General features: G+C 40.4%; 1 protein-coding gene across 1 annotated transcript in view; it reads left to right on the forward strand.

The window, feature by feature from the left end:
• Window positions 1-24081, forward strand: part of SH3BP2 (SH3 domain binding protein 2) — a 92803-nt gene that overhangs the window by 11431 nt on the left and 57291 nt on the right. The window contains exons 3-4 of the mRNA XM_027791047.2: window positions 5796-5894; window positions 6185-6252. Coding sequence (XP_027646848.1) covers window positions 6239-6252 — 14 coding nt within the window. The 5' untranslated portion in view covers window positions 5796-5894; window positions 6185-6238. The remainder of the gene's footprint in view (window positions 1-5795; window positions 5895-6184; window positions 6253-24081) is intronic.

The raw sequence follows: 24081 nt of genomic DNA on the forward strand, positions 1-24081 counted from the left end.
CTTGATGCTGGAACGTCTCTACACATAGTAAGAACAGGACTATATTAAAACCCTGAATTCAGAGCTTGTCCTACAGCCCTGTGGTGCTGAGGCTGGGGTATTTTTTGTTTTGTTAAGGTATCAAAAATAATGGAAGTGCTGCTTTGTATCCTTCGGAATTCTGTGATTATAACCTGAGGCACATAGCACGTGCCCTGGCACATGGTTTTCGGCATATAACTCCTTCCTTCAGCACACTCTTCCTTAATAGAAGGCTGCTAACGAGGCTACTGGAAGAGGAAAAACATTAGCAGAGTCATGTGCATATAGTTTGACCGTTAAGCAAGTAAGCCCCTCATATGCTTTTAAAGATGTAGTCATTTTATCCACAAAAGACACCCAGGAGCGTGTTAACAGAGAAGCAGACTGGGTAGTGGGAGAACAGGGTGCACAGGAGCCAACCAACTTCATAGTGGAATAAATCCACAAATTTTTACAAGGAGCTTGCTTATCTTAGTATCTGAATTGGTGCTAATAGCACAGAATAACAGAAATGATCTTATGGCATTTGCTCTATTTTATTTTCCCCAATAAAAGCTTAGATTATTTTGCTTGCTGTTGCTTTTCTGTGTGTTGCACCGTTTTTGGGAGAAGTGAAAGTTGAAAATTTGCCATATCCTTGAAAATTATTAACCTATATATACTGAGAGGATCAGCAACATTTATCACTGTAATTTTTCTAGTGTTTCCATTTAAAATTCTAAAAGCTGATGTCAAACATTAATAAACTTATGTCAGGAGGTCAGAATATATGCAGTGACATCCTGCTGTGTGCGTATCCTTCCATAAATAATGCCAGGCTCCCTTAGCACACCCCTGTAAAGCACGTGTCTGCTTTGGTGCGCTCAATTTTCATGTTAATCTGTGAGTCACATTAATATTTAGTTGAGTATCTCTTCTTGTATCATGCTGATTTACATACAACAGTCAGGCTATTTAGTGTCTATTTAGTGAACCAGGTACATTGTTTCCTAGACGCTTACTGGGAAATTAAGGAACCATACAGCTGTAGGATGTGGCATTTGATTTCTTCCAGTTTGCATTGTTCTGAACTTTGTTTTCAGTTGTATTTGTGTAACAAAGCCCAGCGAGCATTTATGTCTGTGTGTCAATTAAGAAAAAGCTGAAGTTGTAACATGGCACTTTGAGCACTGAGAGTTCAGTGCTCAAGTGTGTCACGTTTCTTGTTCCGGAGGTCCCTAGTTTAGTTCTTGATGTGTGAGCCAGGAAAGTGGCTGCCACAGCTGTACGCATGACTTGCTGATATTTTCTCGCCACTGAGGAAGTCAGACTGAACCTGGACTTAACCATGTTGGTGCAACTGTGGGAAAATTTCAGAGAACTTCTTGTTATGGGTAAGGACAGAGTCTGAAACTGAGACCTGAGACTTAGTCATAGACTCTTGAAAATTTATAGGACACTGTTTGTATGCCTTTCCCGTTTGTATGACACTGCAAACCAGGAGAAGTGATTCCCTGCGGTATGCATGACTTGCAGTTACATGATTGCTTTACTGCACGAGGTGGCTGGTGATTTAAAAATAGCTCTGCTTACTCAGTGCAGCTGATTGCAGAAAAATACTGTACTGCTTGGTGGTAAAGCTGGAACACCTAGTGCTTCTCTCCCATAACCAACAGCAAACAGAAAGCAAGATTAAAAAAAAAAAAAAAAAAGGAGATAACTTACAGTTAATTTTCAGCATTTTGTTTTTTCTTACTCCTTTCTGTGGTATCAGTTATTTCTTACAGAGCATGGAGGTCCAGCTGTTTCTTATTCCTGTGCCGTTTGCCAGGGTGATGCCAGCAGTCCTGTGTTTCTGTAACTTGGGAACTTTGTGAGATCTGGTTGTTCGTTTGTATTCCCTTTGATCTGTCCATCTCAGATGTCTTTCATAGGTGCTAATGTGCCCACTGGGGTCATTGCAAGGTACAGAAGATCCCATTGCCTCAGTGTGTCATTTCCATGTAAATACAGATTTTCCCTGAAAGTTATTTACAAGGCTTTTAAAAGAAAAAACCTTCTCATATAAACATTCCCAAGTAAAAACTTTGTTTACATGGTATTATAAAAAGTTGCATAGAAATAGAAATCATATTACAACCATAGGAGCTGGTTATATGGTGTTAGTTCACACTGTGTGCATGTGTAGACAGACACACACACAGTCTTTGCAAATGTAGTACAAACCTGATACAACATACTGGAGAAATCTTGATGATAAAGTGCATCAATCTGTACATTCAGTGGAGTCCCTCATTCTGCTGAGAGTACTATGGAATTTTTTAGTTACTCTGGAGCCATAGATACTCAGTTATTGAGCTCAGGCTGTCAGGTTTATTTTGTGTGTATCACAACTCAATCTAAGACAATATATTTCAATCTGCCAATAATTATCGAGTCTTGTTTGAAACAGTTTTCATACCAAAAAGTTATGGATTGTACCCATTTACTTCAGAAATCCTGGGAGTCACTGCACTGAAGAGAAACTGAAACTGAACGCTGAAATAATACTTTTTTATCAATTTTTACTCAAGTAGTACCCAGAAGTTCACTAAGAGGCCAGGGCTCCAGAGGCTCTTTACGTGTTACTCGAGCACCATAGATCAAGGTTCTAACTCCACGTAGCTGGAAGCCAAGATAAAAAGATCACATTATGATCAGATCCAAGATCACTTTCTGGTTATGTTTCTCTGGTATGTTTTGTAAGGCAAAACAAACAAACTAAAACTCCCACCCAAAAAAACACAAACCAAGAAGGACAGGAAGATTACTCTAGGGGTTAGCAGGAAAAAAAACAGTGAAAAATCTTCAAAGTAGATTAGTCACAAGAAAGCAAGCCTGTGGGAGGTTTATTTACGTCCAGTCAATAGGATTTTAGTATTTACAGGAGTACTTTCGTAGTAGTTTCTTGGTAAAATTCTCAGTGGGCTTCAAGAAATGAAACCAGCAAATTCTGGTAATCTGTAGACTTTTATTGACCTGATGTCCTTCTCAAAACATAAGTTATTTCCATCTTTATTGTGTCTTAATACAGCTGTATGAAAGCTGTAATACAAAGAGGTCCAAATCATACTTTACAGTAAGATTTGTAAACGTTTCCCCATTACCAATTGTTCCTTTTCTCTGTCTCACTTTTGTACTTTTTATGATCTAAACAGGGGACTCTGACATGTTTGGTTTTCAGTAAAGTAAAAGGAAGTACACACAGTCTTTACCAAGTTTGTCACCCCAGGCTAATAAATTGACTTGCCTCATCTTTGTACAAACCACACTCTCCCAAGAATTTTCTAATTCAGTACAAAAAAGAAGGAAAATCCCTATAGCCCGATTAATAAATGTGTTCAGTAGAGCCCTTTATAAAATGTTGAATAAAACAAAACATCCATCATAACTGGTCCAATTACCAGGAAACTGCTGCGGATTTCATTTAACATTTCTTGAACATTAATATTTACTCAAATTATTGATTTACATCTAAGAAAATTATAGAATGTTTATCTGGCTCAGTAGAAATACACTTCAAATTGTTATTACTTAGCAGTAATAATGTTACCTAGCACACTTCATCTGCTTTTCAAATAGTTTGCAGAAGTAAGTAAGTATTTTTTCCCTTTCAGTGATAGGAAGCTTTGAATAAAGAGGAATTGAGGGACACTTAACAAAATATAAGCAGAGAAAAGCAGATTTATTAAAATGTAAAGGGCCCCAAATAGAGAAATCTAATCTCTATATAAATTGGGGGGTGTGGGGGGTGTGGGTGTGTGTGTCAGAAAGAACATCGTGAGTCAAAATGAAATCTGTTCTAATAGCTATTAATTGTAAAAACACACAGTTCTGTTTTCATAAACAAATTCTAACAACATCACTCATTTTTCCATACTATTTCCGCGTGTTTTTCTCTAGAAAGAAGATAAAGGTGAATCAAAAATGCAACGCAAATAAATGCTTTCACATCAATAGGAGAACGTGCTTTCACAAGTTTCATCTGTGTCATCATTTTCTCATAATGTATGTTACATTATACACGCTGCTTCTCGGTTTCCTTCTTTACTACCCGTAAAAGCTACCGTGTTTTTAGTAATGCTATTTACTGTAGCCAAGGTAGGAAAAAACTCCAACTTTTGTTCTAGAGAAAGGGGCAAATTCGGTACCAGAGATTCAGTTCTTCCTCTCACAGATTTCTTCTTGTGTCATTTCAAATAAGCCTGACCTCGGCTTCAAAACCAGCTAACTTAAACTTACCATGGGAAGGCCATTGAAACTGAATTTATCATTTGTCTGAGTTCATACTGGCAGCCTGAATCTGATGTCCTTTCCCACAATTGCTCAGGTTTCTGTTTCTGTCCTGAACTCTTTCATTTTTAGCTCTCAGTCACTTCCCTTCTATTATTATGATAGTACCGAATGTGTTGATATATATTCAGACTTAATATTGTTTTATTTTAAAAAGAATGAGAAAAAAAAAGTCCATCTGACTGCTGAGAAGTCAGATAGATTATGGAAGAAGCTGAGAAGTGATATTGCTAAAAAAAAACAACCTCAGCTGCTGTTCATCAGTTTCAGTAAAATACTGAACTTGGTTTGATGGAGTGGTACATCAACATTGCCAGCTGGTGGCCATCTTCAGTTCTAAATGGTATCTGTGAGATTTTTAATAAAGTATCTTTTAGAATAATAGATTGACACTGAAGAGGTCAATCAGATCTTTTCTGTATTTTTACCAGTTTTCTTGCTTCCTTGTTTGGTGTTGTGGAAGTGGATGGTAGCAGAGGGAAACTGTGGAATTTGTGACTTTTCTACTCCGTTTTCGCAGCATTTTTCTGTTCTTCAGGGTTGGAAACCTTGATATGCTATATCACACATTTCCTTCCCAGTCTGTAGAGGAGTTCTGGTCTTTGTCCAGGTTGTGTGGTTTTGAGGTTCAGTGGCTCCCCAACATCCCCAACAGGAACACAGCTATTTTGTATCTTCTGCTCAAAAATAATTTCATCTCATGACCCTTACATGCGCAAGGGTTCCTGTATGGTTCAAAGTGATTGATTCTGTGAGACATCCTCAAATGCCAATACCACCACCTCATTAATGTAACTCAGTAAGTGAAAAGCAGGAAGTGCTTTAAAAATAAACTGGTAAAATGTCTAGTGGTGGGAGAAAGGATAAACTACTGAGCAATTAAGCCCTTCTTTTGCTTGTTAGTGGCCAAATGCTATGTGCAGGCTGGTTAGGCTTTCCTTGTATTACACTCGCACAATTTGATCCTGCCAGGAGAATCACATCACTTAGCCAACACTCTCTTTCAACTGGTACCAATGTTCCAGCAATCATATGGTCGAGACCTATAAAGTGCTGCATTTGGCTCTGTTGAAGGGCTTGTGGATCCATCACCCCTGATAGCAGACAAACTTTCTGGATAATTTTTCTTCTGCCCGTGGGGCTGGGAGCATCAGTGGTTTCTGCTGGCACCTTTGCAGTCAGCCTGCCGTGCTCAGTCATGGCTTAACTGCACTGTGCCTCAGTAGGACATCCAGGACAGCCTGCCAGGCTTCATGCCTGTCACAGACAGGGGTTCCTGCATATATGCCAGGTGTGCTATATGCATATATGCTAACTGTGACCATTAGCTCATGACCGCATAGCGGGCATGTGTGTCTGGACACGTACGGTTGTGTGTGTTTCGAATTTTGCTTCATTTGGTTTTCCCACATATTCATCAGAACGGTAATAGTAAAGACATTATCATTTTTCCTGGCTTACAGAGCTCTTGTTATCATCATCATCCACCTTTTGTGTGTGCTGCAGTGTGGTTCTCTGGGGGCTGCCTTTGACACCTAACATGGAGCGTTGATCCTCATGAGGTAACTCCACCCAGTTAGTGGAGTGGCTCAGCTGGAGCACTCACACGCTGAAGTTTTCTTTTGGTTCAAATGCACATTTGTGGTCCAGATCTACAGTGTGTACAAGATTCATCTTCATGAAACCATAGCTGTGGTGATACAGTCTTTAAAATTAGTAACTCTGCTTGCCTATGGAAGGCAGTGGTGGATTCAGGTTTAATGTTTGGGTTTATTAATCATTAGAATAATTTTGTGATGCCCAACTCTGCACTGTGACATTTCATTGTCTTTCTGTCATTTTTCCCCGCCAGGTGGGTGCTTCCGCTTATGCTGGGTTTTCCTGGGAAGGATTTGTTGTGAAGTGCATGGGAAGTTTCAGGTACCGTTTTATGTAGATGTAATGTAACATGCACTGTATGTCCGTATGTCACAGCAGTCATCAGTGTCATTTCTAGCTGTGATTGCACTGACCTGAAACTGCTTGTAAAAGTACCATATGATCAGGGGTGAGTGTGGTGTCACTGTCAATGTAATTTTCTCTGGTGTCATTAGTTGTGAGCTTCTAGTTCATATAATCACTCTGTGCTTATTTCCTCAAGAGCTCTGCAAATGGTAAGTCTGATGTGATTGTCAGAAAAATTAGGTAGCTGGAGTGCAAGAATTTGGATTAAAATTGCTTTGCATGATGGTAAGATTAAATTAATTTTATTTTTTAACTTATTGAAAAAATGAAAATGGCAGTTTTTTAATTAAAAGCAGAATAGTTAATGTAAAATTAAAAAGTGAGTTTGAAGTGTCCACAGAAATTTCAGTGCAGGTTCACTAGCCCACTTCAAAAATGCCACCTTTCATGACTTTGGGATATTTTATGGTCCCTCAGGCTACTCGAATCCCTGTGCTTTGAGTCACATACACCAAGTATTCATACGTTCTAGTTTTTTTATGTATTTACCGCATATGTATTTCTTCTTAGGTTAGATAGTTTGAACTTTGAAATTCACTGATTTGACATCAAATTAATCCTCTGGCTTTTTCCATCCCCTTCCATTCCTTTGATTCTTCACCGTCTTATCTGTTTTATCAGCTGAATCTTACCTTACCTCGTACAGTCTTGGGGCACAATGGAAATTGGATCTGTGACTCCTCTTCAAGCCTTTGCCCTGTTGTAAAACAACATAAACCCAATTATATTAATTAATGGAAAGAATTTATCTAATCATTATCTTTGCTGAATAAATATTGTTTCTCCTGTTCAACATCTTTCCTCTTTACAGTCCAGTGGGGATTTTGCCTGTTGAATAAATCTACAGAACATGACTCATGAAATTACAGACAGGCTTCAATTTCTGTATTATTGGCCCATTTGAAATCAGTTTGTGCTACTCACAAGCATAAAATGAATGTTTTCTTTAAGTAAAGGTTTTTGCAAGAAGATGAGGACTTGGTGTTTGTGCTGATATTGTTTAGACAGATGAAATTATGTTTCAGTTAACTCTGAATAAAGAAAAGGCTGAATAAAAGCAGAGGAGGAATTTAAATTAGTAGTTAAGCCATTGCTATTCAGCATTGAATGTACTTCTACAGAAAAATGTTTTCTAGATTTTCTTTGCTACTTAAACTGCCCATATATTAAATTAATACCTGCAGAGTTCTCTAGAATAACCATATTTTGGATAACAAGTTCTTCATTGTTTTCCCACACTTGTGCAGAAAGTTACTGGGGAAGAATGCCAAGTTTGTGAACTAGAAGTCACCGTGTAAACACACCCCTAATCTTATATGTGTAAATGTACTTATATATATACACACACACAACACAGTAGTGATATGAACACATGCTCCTCCTATTCTTACATTCCAGTACGATATTTTGGGAAAAAGTAATAATTCTAGTATTTGGAAAAATAGAAAGCATGTGAAAATCAACACAGAAAAAATGGCAGGTCCAGTATTTCCCATGCTTCTAATCTAATCTGTTCTACTTGTTATCAGAAGCCTTATTTCATAAATAGCCAATGATCTTTTCTTTCCTTCTCTTTGCCAGAGTCCCACACTCTCCCGGGACCTGACTGCAATATAAACAAAAAATATATGATAACATAGTAATACATGAATACCACTTGCTTATCTGTGTCGGAAAGGGCAGCTGGGCAGGTCTCTGGCTTCAGCCCAGCTGCCGCTGGAGGGGAAGGGAGCTCACACAGCAGGTCCTGTGCCAGTGAGGTCCCATCAAACCTCCTGTTTATTGTGACCTTGCCTAAGACCGTAACTGACCATTCTGTCCCCTGGCTTGCCGTCTTCTTTCTGCTGGGGGCTGGAGTTGCTACAATTTTGCTGTTTCTTAGGGGGCGGTTGTAGTGTCAAAATGCAGGAGTGAGACCCACAGACCAACCTGATCTGGAGGCATCTTCTGGGGAAGGAAGGAGGGAGGGAGGGAAGGAAGGAAGGAGGGAGGGAGGGAAGGAAGGAGAGAGGGAAGGAGGGAGGAAGGAAGGGAGGGAGGGAGGGAGGAGAGAAGGAAGGAAGGAAGGAAGAAAGACCCATGGAGGTTTCCCCACAGCAGAGCGTGGCAGGGCAGGAGGAAGGGAAGCAAGAGGTGCACCTGCAGCCTCATGTTTCATGTGCTGTGGGCTGAGACACAGCACTGGGCTTCACCTGAGGTGCGTGCAGCTGCTGGAGTGTTTTGATTCAGGATGCAACCCTGTTCCCACAGCCCCCCCTGCCACTCCACCACCCAGTCATGCCTCGTCGGCAAGTCAGAAGTTAACAACTGCATTGTGTCTGTTCATGGTGGTTGCAAAGAAAGCAAAATATGATTCATGGCATTTACCTAGCTCTTACAAAGCACAGCTGCTCCTTCCCAGCTGTGTATCACGTTGAAGCAGCAAAGGCCTTTAACAGTGGGATATTACTTGCCTCTTCCCTTCCAAGAAAATATATCAATATGCTTCCAACTAGCATATTCACAGTGCTTTGCATAAACATTGCAAGAGATGCTGGGGAGAGCTAGAGACATGCATCTGAGGGCTAAAAGACAAACTGAACAGGGGTTTGTTATTTTTTGTATACAAAGAGCATACTAGAGAAGGAGGGGATAGCTGCGTTCCTACGGCTTCCCCCTGTGAAAGCACTGTTTCTCCATAGGACCTCATTTAGTCCATTTTGCAGTGCAAGGACTTAAAGGTGCTGCCCATATTTGCCTGACTGTTCTGGCAGATTAATACTAAATTAGAAAAACAGGAGTTCTCAGGAAGCCAAGGTGCTGCAGTGAACCGCTGCCCTGGTACCCGAAGCCTTCATGGCACTCTGGTGATGCGCTCGGGCAGGCGGCAGAGCATGGGAGGGTGCACTGGGCTCTGCGGCCCCTGTTGTGGGAGGGGAATAAAGCATATAAAAGCAGAAAATCATTAAACAAGCATGTATCGCTCACTTTCTGTGCTTCTTTAGTCTTTATCCCTGTAAAAAAAAACTTCTTTTGTAATAAGCTTTTTTATTACTGTCATTAATTTACTAGCTGTTTGGAAGCGATATCTTTTTTGCTTTTATGAAAGCCTGCACTGTAATGCCTAAATATTTATAATATTCTTGCTGAAATAATAACTAACAAAACAGTAATGGCTTCAATGTTAAGAATGGTTTCCTTCGTGATGGCTGATACAGGGGAGATAGAAGAGATCAGCTAAGTTTGAAATGCCCACTCTCCTCTTGCCTCCATTAGGGATGCTTTGCAAATACAGCTTTACCCGCACACTGGTCACAGTCCAGGTGGAAGCAACTAACAGTCATAAAAGGAGGCAAAAATGCTTTTGTTAATACAATGTTATTTGCAGCTCTGAAATAAATTTTAGCACCTTTACCACTGGTTTAGGTGGTGCTTTTATACCCCTATACCTACGTGAGCCCTGGGGCTGATTTCTGCGTCAGTATGAATCGCAGGCCCTTGTTTAGACAAAGTTTAAAATGTTGCTCTGTTTGGACCACAGTAACTACCACAAGGTTTGTATCAGTACACCGCATTCTGTTCTGAGAGTGCAGATTTGCAACGTGGCTGTATGTGCACACAGTCACCCGGGATGGAGACCAGCTCCCACCGCAGCATACGTGCAGCAAATGCCTGTACTTCAGCCTGCCTTGTACCACGAACGTGGCATGTGAGCGCTCTCCAGCCACAGCTGCTGTGCCTCAGCCCACAGCTGCTTTCAGCTTCTCTGCAGTGAGGTTATTGTAGCCTTTTTGTTTTTTTATTGCTTATTTGTGGGGTTTTTGTATGATGAAGGAATAGTCTCGTTTTCACTGGATTTTCCTGTGGCATCCTGAGTTTCTGACTTTAAGTTGCATGTAACTGTGGACAGCTGTGGTCCCCAGGTAGACAGCCGCACTATGTGTTCTCTCTGAGAGAGGAGCTCAATCCCTGCTCCTGCATGGACAGAGATCGTGCTTATTGGCAGCGGAGCCCTCAGGATAAGGCACTCAGTTACTTGTAAGTCTCTATTGTTGCTGCTGAGGAATGATGACCTGCTATGATACTGTACTGATGAATGGTGCTGATGAGCTGCTAAATGAGGCAGAGCCAGATATTTTGGCAACAGTAGGCCATGCAGCACCAGGAGTTTCTGTCCCACCAATTTGTGTGCCACCCAAAAGCTGCTCATGTCTTTTGTCCTAGACCAAGAGGAAATGTGACTGCCTTTAGAGGCCCTATTGATATTGACAAGTATTGGAAAGCCCTCGGTTCTTACATTTTCACTGCAGATTACCTACAGGGCAGAAAAGCTGGTGAAAAGATGTTTCATGTTTCACTCTGCTAAGAAGAGTTCCTTGTCCATAGAGCTTTGAAATCTTCCTTGAGATGCTGATCACAGCCAAAGACTCACACCTGAGATTCAAGAGTTTTTTGTTGCCTCTTTCAGTCTCCAGAATATTTACTTTTACATTATCATTAAGCCAACTCACAGCAAAAAATTTTCAGTTCCTTGTGAGTCATAATCATCAGTACAATGCTTCCCACCCTGAATGTGAAAGAGTCATCACCACAAACCTTGCACTTATGGTGTTCACTTCTTAGGACGCAGTGGCTCTTTACCCTTGTCTTGGTGATTGACTGGTGAGAAATCACCACCCCAAGCATACGGTTCCTGACATGTCATTCTATGTGTCTTTGGCTGTGGTTATACTGAAATATCATACTGCCCTAGTTCAAAAGTTCACAAGCGTATGTGGGCCTGATGTTAGCCAATGCTTGCAGTAATCATTTGCTAATGCTGTAAAATCCTGGGATTAATCTCAGCATCTGCTAATGTGACTCTACATGTCAGATTTGCAAAAAAAAACCCAACATGCTGTGCTTATTCCAGTTACATGACATAGCAAGTTTCACCTTGCCTTTGGTAATGCACATCTCTTCCTAGATCTGCTTGAAGGATGTCTTTTCTTTCACCAGTCCTACCCAGGGTGACAGTAAGTTAATGGAGCCTGGAGTTTCTGTGGACAATCCCAGGTCACAGGATGCACAGACACAGTGGAGCTCTAGACCATGAAAAGCAGGGCTGTACATTTTTCACTGCATTAGAAGATAACATGTACAGGTGCAGATAGACTGTATCAGCCAGATTAATTACATGGTAGATAAAAAAAGGCTAGTACAGAACTTCTGTCTGTCTATGAAGAAACTGTTGATCTTTGGATCGTATATTCAGAATTATAACTGTCTGACAGCAATTTATCTCACAGCTGTCTTGAATGTGTTGGCTCAAAATTCATTTGAGACTTATAATATATTAAAATTATACAATCTAATATATATTACTATGTATTATGTATTAGGATTTTACAAGTTTTTATAAAATTTTACAAATGTAATGTTATATAATGTAGTTATATACACAACTATATATATTGATATAAAATGAGAAAACAAATTACGAAAGGGCAGATATTTGTCACAGTCTTACAGAAGACAGTAATGTATTAGAGTAGTGCATTTATTAAATACTTTATATAGAATAAAAGAGAACAGAAATTTCACATTATCATGTGATCAGAGGTGTAACTGAATTTAGATCAGTGTGAATCTTTCCCAATGCATGTAGTAACTAAAACCCTCGCTGCTCATAGAACAGAACATTCAGTGATGCTGCTTCAAATCTTGTAGTGCAGTAAGTATAGGATGTGCTTTGTTGCCAGGCAAAATCAGAAATATATCTCCCACACTTACCATATCTCAATAGAGTGAGCAACTCTGTGAAGTCCCTTGCCCATTTCCTTCTGCTTTGTCACTCCTGAGTAAACTTCCCAGTTCTTGACGTTCATACATCTGTATAAATATAAAAGTATCTATAATGGCAATGATATTTGCTGTTAAACTTCTTTCATCATAGGAACTCAGAAACTTCCTAGTCATCAGCAGATTAAAGGCTGCAATCGTAAGTGTGAGGCAGGTGTGGCTTGATTTACATATGCCTTTTGCGTTTTGTTAAACAGACCAGTGACAGAACCAGAAGGAAAATTCAGGCGTCAAGAGTAATTTTAAACTATCTTCAAAAATAATCCAATGTACATAATATATAAACATAAAGTAATTCAGCAACTTGACCCTGAAGGTAGGAACTCTGATCTCTTAATTATAACATGGACCATTTTGTTTATGTCACTTAAAGTTTCCATATCTCATTTTCCTGGTTTGTCAAGTAGAGAAAATAATAATTACCCTCTTCGTAGGGTTGTTAATCCTTTTCAAGGACTTCTAAACACTATAAAAGGAAAAATACCTGTGATAGCATTCCTAGTAATTACACAGTTTGGCTGTCTGCAGTCTGGAGGACTTGACTTAGTTACCAGGGGCTGTAATAACAAGGGCTTCAGACACATCTTGATGAGATGTTATTACTCAGGACACGTCTGTAGCTTGTTGCTGTGTTATGAGAACTGCTGCCTTCACCACTGACAGTTGCACAACTTCCTTCTGGCTTCTAAAGTTTTATTTCCAAAGAATTCCTTTCTTCTGGTAACTGGTATGATTCCTCAGGCAGCGGGTCCTTTTTTATTTTAATGTTAGTGACATGATAGAAGCAGTCAGACCACATCTTCCTTTTTTCCTTCCAGAGCTTTTATATAGAAGGTCTTCTTCGAATTTAACAGTGTGGATGCTTGTTGGAAGCAACTGAAAAGGAGGAAGAGCCATTCATTGCTCAGTTCTTCCAAAAGGAAAGAAGGAAAAAAGAAGGAAGCAGATGGGAGCTAAGGCCAGTCCTGCTCTGGCCAGGACAAAGAGCAAATAGGACAACAACTGAGGGGTATAGGGAAGATACCACATTGATTTGGTAAGAGTTTTATTCCCTACATCAAAAGACATCAAAGATTGGTCCCCTCAAAAAAAGGAGAAAAATCACTTGTTTCTCTTAGTTCATCCCTCTCAGACACTCATACACAATGTATACTGATCCAAATAGAGCTCGCGATAGACATGTTTTCAATTACAGACTAGCATTTGCATTTATTGAAAGCAGTAAAGGTGAAGAAAAACTATAGACAAAGATGGGAATACGGGAGCTTGTTAGGTAAAGCAAGGCTTGAGCTCCTCTTCCATACTCTGAGAGAAGAAAATTGAGTTGTCATGTTAAACTCAGAAGGGCTTTATCCTGAGCATGAACATGCCCAGCTGATGCGTTGAGTAATGTAATACAATGTAATTGTTTAATCTAATCTAATTATCAGTCACCAGTCTACAGGTGTTACTCAATCATCAATTTGCTATTTACTGGTTCAGCAAACAAAGCTGATTTTTTTATTAGCTAAACTGATAAATGGTGGTTTTGCTGAATGAGGTGTTCTCACCCTTTTGGGACCTTGAGAAGTACCCCTGTGGTCCCCCAGCTCCTTGGTGGGATGTGCAGGACGAGGCTGGGAAGGAAAGAGGGCCCTGAACTGGATGCAGAGGAATGGGGACCAGGCCTGAAGGGCTGGGAAGCAGCTGAGTGAGAAGAACAAAAGGATGGTGGAAGTATTATCCATGGAAATCGGGTGCAGGGGGAAAGGAGAAGGGAATTATGTGTGATACGGCTAAGAGGGAGACAGGAGGATTTCTAAGGCTAGGAGGGAATGAACAGCCCTAACCCAGCCTGCTGCTTCCAGTGCTGCCAACGTCGTACACCCAGCACAGCGAGAGCAGGGGCTGCGCCCTCCCTGCGCCCTCCCTGCGCCCTCCCTGCGCCGCCCGCAGGTGGTGCAATTGCCTCGGAAAACGCGTCTCGGGTCGGCTGTGCAGTTTTCCAGGGCCGGTGGCTGGCCCGGCAGCTTTCCCCGGTAACCGCGGGCTGGCTGGCAGGACGGGTGAGAGGGCTACCCTCATCCGTGTTCCGTTCCCAGTGTTCCCTAACCTCCTGCGATAGGGGTGGTAAAGCCCCAGTTCGCAGCACCGAGAACTAAGCCTTCATTCCTAGAGATGGTGATGCAGTTGCTGGTGTTTTCCTTAATCTCACCCATGTTTTAATTAATGATTTCAGACCTTGCAGCTAGACTTAATAATCAGTGCAGGTGCCCCATCTTGTAGATAATGATCAAGTCAATTCTGCCGCAGGGATGCAAGTACAATCTGTGCTCAGATTCATGCAATATGTTACACAAGCAGCAGAAAGAGGCAAAAATAGCTGATGAAAAAAATAATCCATGTTACAGAATGTTCTTTTCAAACCTTCTAATCCCTTTGTTTTAATGTGCTACTATATGAAATAAAGTCAGTAGATAAATTTATTTCATTGCTTTGGCATTTTATAGCTCCTTCTGCAGAATACCAGCACCTTTTGGACCTCTTACTATGTTCCACCACATATAGCTAGCTCCACGGCCAAAATTTCAACAGCTGTAGCCTTGCAGTAAAATTAAATTATAAGCATCTATGTTATTAATGATTACGGCGGAGTTGTCTTTTGGTAGCTGAGCTGTTTGGATATCTTGTGAGACATTGCTAAACATTCCGGAGTAAAAGCTTCCTCCCTGACACTTTGAAGTCCATGGGACTTTTGATGTTGACCTCATTAACGGTAGGATGGAGCCTTAATGTTGCCTATGTATGGTACAAGGCTGACCTCTTACTGAATCACTTTGGCTACGAGTGAGTCAATCAGCCATTTGATGCGTCATCTCTCTCTCTTTCTAGAGTAATTCAAGTAAATGTCATTCCAGGCACAAGCCAAGGAAATTCCTGAGATAGAACAGCAACAAGTTCATGGAGTGCAGTTAATGATCTTTATTTTTCATGTCCCTTTGTACCAATCTTCTCCTATAAGCATTACTTGCTGTGAAAATGTATTCCCTAATGCTTGTAAAAAAGACTAGAATTTGTGGTGTTGAAGAAATGCAAGTGTTTATTGACATGAGAATGTGTGGTTTACAAATCTTGTAAAATGTGGTGGAAAAATACCGTGTGGAGTTCAACAAAGTGAAACAATTCCTCCAGCCCCAAGAGTTGCCTGTTCTTGCAATGCAAGGCTCTGAGGCACATCACAGAGGACCTGTGGGGCAGCACTGCACTCTTGTACGTCTCAAGAGCTGCAATGTGATGGGAGATGCTCTGCTAAGTATCATCCATTCGTTTTTTCAGGATGGCAGGTCCTTCCTGAGCTGGAGGTCTCAGGGATGAGTTGGGGACTTAGTCTCCCCATCAGGTGGACGTGGCAGCAGAGGCACCTTTGAGGTCTGAAGATTTCAGTTCGTGGACAGATTACAAGGGCGCCTAGTTGTTGGACTGTGTAAGCTGCTCTCACAGCAGAAGAGATGGTGGAATTGTTCTGAGTCATAGTCATTAATAGAACAGACTTTGCTTATAATTTAGCTGTGATTGCTTTGGTAATGTTGTAAATTTGCATGATTAGTCCATTATTACTCATATGAGAAACATAGTTAATGTGCAGCAATCTTCTCTAGCATGTAGTTTGAAAGCAGGATAGAGAAATAGCATAGAAAAGAGTTTCTTTGATGTTCATATGGCACTGGCTCCCTAGGACAGAAGGATCTATAAAAACTGAATCTTCTCACCTATATTGGTCTCCTGATATAACTGGAAAATTGCAGTTCTGTTCTTGTCTGATACCCTGGGAAATAATATATTTTACTTTATGGGATAAACAGATTCAAAATCTCAGAGATGGCTTGCAAGTTTACTACGTGTGATCTTTGGACTCGCTTTTGTTTGTCCCTGATATTCTAGATGGCATTGGCCTTATTTACCTATATATCTATATATCTGGTGTACTCTTACTGTATTAATTACCTTTTCCAGTGTAACTGTTTCGAGGCGTACACCAGCTGTTTTCAGTCACTGGTTAACAGACATTCATGGTTATTCACATTTTGGTAGCCTTTCATCCATGACTTCATGTATTCAAGTAGCTAGTGCAGTGAAACAGTCAACTCAGCTAAGCGTTTTTATTTCCTTTTTAAGGATAAGAATATTACAGTGTTATATAGGCCAAGAATATCAGAAATGGCTTGAGATTTTGGGGCAAATAGCTGAGTTTGCTGGTGTCCAACATAAGCCACCTAAAGAGACCTGGTTTCCAAAGCAGGTGAGATACATGCTTTCTGAAAGTCAGGTGTTTCTAAAGGGTCTCTAACTAGACATCTGAAAAACTGAGCCACTGAACCTACTTCTGGAAATCCTGACCTTTGTCTGGAGTCACGTTACAAGTTAAAGGCAGGGAAAAATGAGTAACTAACTCTTGCTTTGAACTGACCTGTGATGCTTCCTTTGGCTACTCATTAGATTTCTCAGTGGCTTTTGTCTAGACTATCATTTTTGCATCTTCTAATTGCTTACCAAGATACATTGTCATCTTCCTGCTGGTTTGCCATTAACATTCCTTTTCTATGTTGCCTCCCCCCAGGAGCAGACAAGTCAATAAGCTGGCACGATAATGCTGTTGCACCAATTACCTATTTATTTTCTTGTATTTCCTCTCTTTATCCTACTGCTGTTTTTTATGTTATGATTGCACAGGAACTCTTTGGCACAGAAATCATTATTTTTGATTCTACAGCATCTAGAATAATGTCATCTAAGTTTATAGATGAGGTTCTCTGGGGTTCACTACGCTAATACTATTACTAGTACTACTAATAATACAGAGTTACAGGGTTTGCTTGTCATACATGTTGATTTGTCAATTTTAATTCAGCTCAGTGCATTGTGAAACAGAGTTCAAGAACCTTATGCTTGAACATAGTAGGGTGGATTTGCTGCTGAAAGTTACTTCCAATTTTCTGAGTCAGAACTATCAAATCTGTGTATTAGGTAGGACTCAAGCAACTTTACTTACTCCAGGGGACAAAATTCAGCAATTTTTCCCTATACTAAATTTCTATTGCTTTTTGCCTGGGAATGTTCTCACGTGTCAGAATTACAAGAGCATTTTCTGTATGAGGTTATGGAGCCACCTCTGTAAGGTTTATAGTAAAGAATTTTCCACGGACTGCATGCAATTCTCATCCTTACAGTAGTCTGGAAGGATGAAGAAGGTGTCTATATCTAAAACATATTTCATCACAGTAACTCAACATACAAAATACGTTTTTTCCCACTGATACATGTAGTATTTATGTAATTATCCATTTGCTTTGCTTTGTAACAAATAGAAAATAAAAATTCCTTATATACTCCCAACCGCCCCAATTTCTGGGCCCAGCTGGAAAGCCACCTCTCTCTCCCTCCCTACATTTTTTCACAACTATTGCCCATGCTCGATGCTGTGCTTTGCAGACCCTGCACTTCCTTAAAGTCTGGTTTGATATCCAACACATTCTGTAGGTTTTTTTAATTATTTAATGAAAGTCCCGAGTGAGCAAATCATAGTCATAAACCCCCCAGGAGTTCAGTTTTATTACATATTTTTCTCAGTTTGAGCAGAATTATATAGCACACATTAATTAGTCCTTACATCAACTACTTTCAAGAGTAGGGACAATGAATGTGGTATTGGCCTCCCAACAAAGCAGTGAAATTAAATCATACTTAAATTGGACATAGTAGCTTCTGGTCTTGTTCTTATAGGTGTTACTGATGAAGCACATTCATGTGAATGACTGAAGTGCCTGTTTGATCGTTTTGCATAGAAAATAACTTCGGAAAGGATTGTGACCAAGAGTGCTTATGACTTCAGGAGTGCATTGACCCAGGCCAGTGGGTTAGGTGACGCACACCAACCTACTAGTGCCGGGCACTGAAGCGTCTCGTCAGCATATGTGCTGATGTCACTATGGTGTAAGAATGTGCAATAGCCTCTGTTATTTCCACTGAGTCCTCATTCAGGTCCAAATTCAGCGCAGAAAAAATGAACTTGTCTTATTTTAAGCACGCAAGTAGTCTCAATGGTTTATTTTTACTTTTGATTTTCTTCCCGTTGAGCTTGAGTGATTGGTTGCTAACCTTGACATCTGGATTCTTTTTTTTTTTTTATGTCCTTTACATGTTTCCTGGAACAATTTTGTCAGGTTTTTTTTTTTGGTTTTTTTTTTTAATATCAGAATACCTGCACAAAAGCATGTAGGTGGGGTTTTAAAATTCTTTTCGTACATGCTATTTTTCCCCATAAGATGAGAGTGTGTACTTTTGTCAGTATTTCTTCCAATACTCCTCTTGCAAACAGTTTTAATATATCCGGCTTAATACTGATGTATTTCTTTGCAGGCACTCTTGTGCTTCTGTCTTGACGATATCTGAATTAATCTGAATTCACCAATTAAAATTAATTATCTTCGTAACACTCTTGTGAATTCAGGTAGTGTTTTTATCTTCAACCTTACAGCTAAACTCTCTAATCTGGAAATATTAAGTGTCAGATGACCATCATTTTGGTTTAACAATTCGGATAATTTTAAAGTACTTTTTTAGCATAAGTCAGCACAGTGTTTTGCATGCTCAAATTCTCTATTTTCTTTAATTGAGATGTTTTTATTTCTCCTTTCTGGAATAATTTTCCTCATTCACTGGACATTTTACAATTTTTTCAGCATCTAAGTAAGGTAGGGACCCTACTAATTATACCATCATTAACTACCCAGCCCTGGCACGTTTCTTCTCATACTAAGGAGAATATTCACCCAATGCATTCAATAACACAAGCAAATCCACTATGCTGTCATGCAGTTAAAGGCTGGGTTGTAATGTACTTGCATGCATGCACTTAATGAATTTAATCAATTAAGTTTAATTTACGTTTCCCAGGTTTTGAGGCCTGGACTTCATAACCTTTGTGTTTTTCTAAGTAATTCAAAATATAATATTGTCATTATTAAAAAGAAGTATTCTGTCACTTAGATTTTATTCCTAGGTTGTCTCACCGTGATGTTTGTTTATTTAAGTGAGTATACCAAATACCACAGAAGCCTTTAATGTTCATGGCCAGAAACACATAGACCCATGACTTCTGGCCTTGCTGCCTGATTTTGGAAGAAGAGATACTCCAGCAGCTGTAGTCTCTTCAGCCTGTTGGAATCTAATGACCTCTTCCAGTCCAGATCTGAAATCATTGATGTGACCCATGTTGATGCAAGCCAGATTTCTGCTGGAAACAGCCACAAACCGAAGTCCTTGGTCTTTGCTGCCCAAAACCGTAATTTTAACACCAATCCTAAACTAGCTTACCAACAACTTTCAGATACCAGGCCATGTCTGTTCTATCAGCCCTTCTTAACACTGGGATCTGGGAATGGCAGGAACCAGTAAGGTTAAATTTAGGACTAACTTAAATTGGGTTTTGGATTACAAGGGTGGTTCAGGTACTTCAGGATGGGACAAAAGCATATTCTGAAGTTAAATTTCCCACCCAGACTGACAACCTGAACCAGATTTGGGTCTGGGAATGGCTGAGGGTGGTTGGGTCTGCTGGAAGAGAGTTGGGCTTGAGGTTTGGGTGATGGAAGAGGACACAGGCAAGCAAGGTCAATGAGTTTTATTTAGTTCTGGATCTGGCAAGGGTTGCAAGGTTTGATCATGGTTGTAGCCTCTTTCTTTTTTATGAGGCTGCAAGGGCCCACTGTGTTAAAGTTAAGGAAGGATTTCCACTGATGTTGGATTCATGCTTCTCTTGGTATCAACCCTAAATTTAGCAAAGCCTTCTTCTCAGTCCAGTACTGGTCTTTCTTCATCAGACTCTGCTGGCCTAAACTTTTTCCTAACAAAAATCTTAGCATTAATCTTAAGGTATAAGCTTCTATAAGATGAAGACCTAAAATTATATAGGCATGTCACATTAGCACAAGCTCCAACATTACCTTAGTAAAGCCTTCTACATCCACCCTTTACCCTACATTAACCTGAACCTTAAACCCTTGTCTTATCCTAACTGTGACTCTTGCCAGCCCAACTGTTGATATAGTTAAATGGCTGAAATAATGATCTTAAACTAAGAAGCATTATGCAGAGCCAGCACAATTACAGCAGATTTTGTTTGCTCACATGGAGCAGCTACATTCAGTAATACTGCTTCAAGGCCCAGCTAGATAAATCAATGCATTTACATCAGTACCTTGTTCCTGAGGAGCTGAGCTCCCTCTGAACGTGTGGGGGCACAAGGACATAGGGCTAGCATGTTCGGGGGGAAGTATCTGTACCAGGCTTGGCCATTACCCAGAATATACACATAGCAGCAGGTTCCCTTTATGGTCTGTGTGTAATGACAGCAGCTGGCAGCTGCTGAAACCTCAGCTGAGAGCCTTTATATCTGAAAAATTCAAAACGAACAGCTTTAGAAACAGTGGGTCCTGTTTCCAATACCAAAAAAAGTGCAGTTTAATGTGCAAGGGCAGTGTTTAATTTTGCATACGACACACATGGACACTTTGGTATACAGCTTGGATGCTCTTTTTCAAAATAGCACTGATTTTGAACAGACAATAGGAGCTTTCATATGCGGAGTAGTAAAGTTGCATGGTTTTTCTCAAGAGTGAAATGTGTCAGTTTTATTCCTTCTGGTAATCCATATCCTTCATCGACGATTTTGAACAGATATTGGAGAACCAGTTCTTATTCTTCCTAAATAGAAGTAACATTCACATGAATTCACATTTCTTGGGGATCAAAGAATGACATGGAGGGTGTTTCAGAATACACGAGCAAGTTAAAAAGAAAATTCAAGCTCTTTGACCTCCAGCAAAATGAAAAACAGTGACAGGGATTGTTGTTGGTGGTTTTCTTTCTTTTTTTTTTGGTTTTTTTTGGTTTTTTTTTTTTTTTTTGTTTAAGGGAGAGAATGAAAGGGTAAAAATACTCTCTTCAGTATGAATGTGAAATATTGCATTCCCCCAAGACATCAGTCCTTGTTCTTTTGCTGTGAACTTCACCTGATTTGTATTTCATGTAGAACCAAAGATACTGGAAAAAACCCACAACTTTTTTTCTGCTACCAATAAGTGGTATCCAACTAGAAGCAATGAGCCGTTTCTGAAATAGCTCCTTACCTGATCTCTGGTGGATCAGAAGAGCTATCCTGAGAGTTTCCTTTCATGGAGAAATTTTTTGAGGTGCTTAGCTAATGCCTCTTGCCAGTAAGAGATGCTTCCCCTGGGGAAACAGGGCACAGCAGAATGCCCCTAAGTTTCAGGTGTGCTGGGAGATCATAAAGGAGAGCAGGCAAGGTCCTCTTGGTGCCTCCAGGTGCAATACAGCTCAGAGGAATCAGCTTTCTCTTTAGCTTTCTCTTTTGCATCAGCTTAGGAAAAGAAACATTAAATAAAATGGCAAAAATACATCATTTAGATTAAACAGGATTCTGAGTGCTGGGGAAAACTGTGGAGGAACCGAGCTCATCAAGATGAATGGGCTCTGCAATGGCCAAAGACATTTTCAGGTTATCACAGGTAAAGGAATAATTTAAACTATTAATTTATCCCATTAGTTCCTATAGTCACTGTCATCACTTACTAATTAACTCCAGATGTAACTCTAGGCTGACTATGGAAAACGCTATCAGTGTGCAGCATCAGCCAGAAAACTTACCTAAATCCTTGGATGCATAGCATAAAAAAAAAAAAAAAAAGGAAAATACAGTGCCACAATCAAGGGAATGGCTTCAGCTGGCATGTTCTTTGTAGTTTTACTTGTTTCTAAAGAATTCAAGATATAAAGAGAGTTATAAAGCAGGCAGTGGAAATGATTATTCATGGGGATGGTATGCATGGGCAAACAGCGCAGAGCAGGTGACGTGCCAAATTATCGCACTGATGTGTTCTTGGGTGCGTGTGCTCATACCTGCCTCAGGATTTCACTGGGGCCAGGAGTGCAGCAGGAGTCAGTGCTCAGAATCCACAACGCTGAAAACAAATGCCATGATATTAGGTGGGATGGGTTTTTTTCCAGAGATACACAAATACTTCAGGGCATGAAAGAAGTATCTAGCAATGAAAATCTCACTTACAGGAAAGTTTTTTTTTTAATTTTCCATTTGATGGCTTGCTGCATGTTCCTTAGAGGTATTTAATGCTGAGCACTGCTGGAGAACTGGGTGAAGAATCTATATGGTCTAGTCTGGATGTTCCCGTATAACTATATGTATAACTCTTTTTATTTAGATAATATTGAAATGAATAAACTGTTCACTTGCGTACCTATTTCCAGGACAGGACCTAACTGCTGTAAAGTACCATCCTGTTATTTGCAATGTGAAACAAGTAGTTATCAGCTAACATGCCTGACTGAACTTCCTCATATTAACACTACTAACCAAGAGCTGGGCTTCTGCTTTATGTCTCACTAATCTTACTAAGAATTGTCTTGGAGGACGAGAGGTGTAGGCGGAGTGAGTGATAGGAGGAAGAGACATAGATAGTTTTGTGTACAAAACATTCCCCCTACGCAAACGGTACTCTGAGGGTAGCTGCTATTTTTAGTGTCAAATTTAAAAGCCACAGCCCAAAAATAAAAAAGTGTCACTACAAATTGTAGAAGTGAGGCCAACAGGTCAAATCTGGGCTCTTGCATTTTATTATTTTTTTTTCTTTTTGCAAGGTGGATGTGTGTGGGCTGTGAGGATGGTTTGAACGAGTCACTTTTGAGAATGAAGAACAATATGGGAAAGAAATGAAAAGTGCTTTAGGTGTTGATCATTTCCTTTTCAATAATAACAATTGAATGGAACATATTAGCAAAGCTCACTTACGGTACACCTACGTTTTCTGGTTTTAGACTAAGTTGGGTGCTTAGTCCAAAATGTCATCAGCGGCTCGATCTAGTGCTTCTTTTGAGTAAATCAGTTGTTTAAAAATGTGGTTTAGCATGGCATGTATTTTTATGCAGTAAGGACTATTTATGACTGAAAACTAGTACACAGTAAATTAAGGACTGACATTATAATCTACTTTTACCCTATGCTCATTCCCCATGAGGATGCTTCTACCCTTACGTGGAGAGTGAAGTAGCCGGCTCTCTCTTAACTCATCCTTGCTTGCTCCACCATCATTACCATGTCTTTAAGTCCCTCCAAAAGTACTAAATGTCTCACTTGTATGTATGTGAAGGTGTGAGATGAGGTTCTGTTTGGCCTCATGCTGTGTAACCTTGGGGGCTTAGTCCAAGGTCAATTTAGGCACCCAGGCATCTTTAAAGCTCTTGGGGCCTCAGCGGGATATTTCACTAAGTGGAACCAGTGTTGTCAAGCATTGAACTGAACCAAACCCAAACCTGACCTGCAAAGCAGCTTCAAAAACTTTTGTCCTCTAATTGACATGGAAACCTCAGTTTTATGTTATGTTGATTCCCAACAAGGAAATTAAGTCCCTCTCAGGGTAACAGCTCAGCCAAGGCTTGTGTTTCCCAGCAGGGACCTGTTCAGCCTAGGGCTGGCTGGCACCTCCTGTGCCCAGCAAAGCTGCTGTGTTGCTGTGCCTCCCTCCCTTCTGCCCCCACCTTTCTCTGCCTGTATGACTCTCCCTGTGTGCAGCAGATGTTTCTGCCCCTGCACTGCAACACCGTGGTTCCTCCGCAGCCCTCAGCAGGGATTTTTCTGGCGTGGAGGGGTTCCGCATTTGCCTAAAGTGGGCTCCAGCTGTTTGGTTCCTGGCAGGAGGAGACTGACTTTCACATCACGGGGAGTGACTGCTGCTGTCTGCCCTGCCCCAAAGCCTGCCGGACCCCTCGGCGCTGATTTCCCACTATGAGTCCCATTGCATGTCCCTGCATATGGCTGTGGGATTATGTCTGTGTGGTCTTCCACCTGTGTCT

This window comes from Falco peregrinus, chromosome 2 (genome assembly GCF_023634155.1).
Source record: "Falco peregrinus isolate bFalPer1 chromosome 2, bFalPer1.pri, whole genome shotgun sequence".
Lineage (NCBI taxonomy): Eukaryota > Metazoa > Chordata > Aves > Falconiformes > Falconidae > Falco > Falco peregrinus.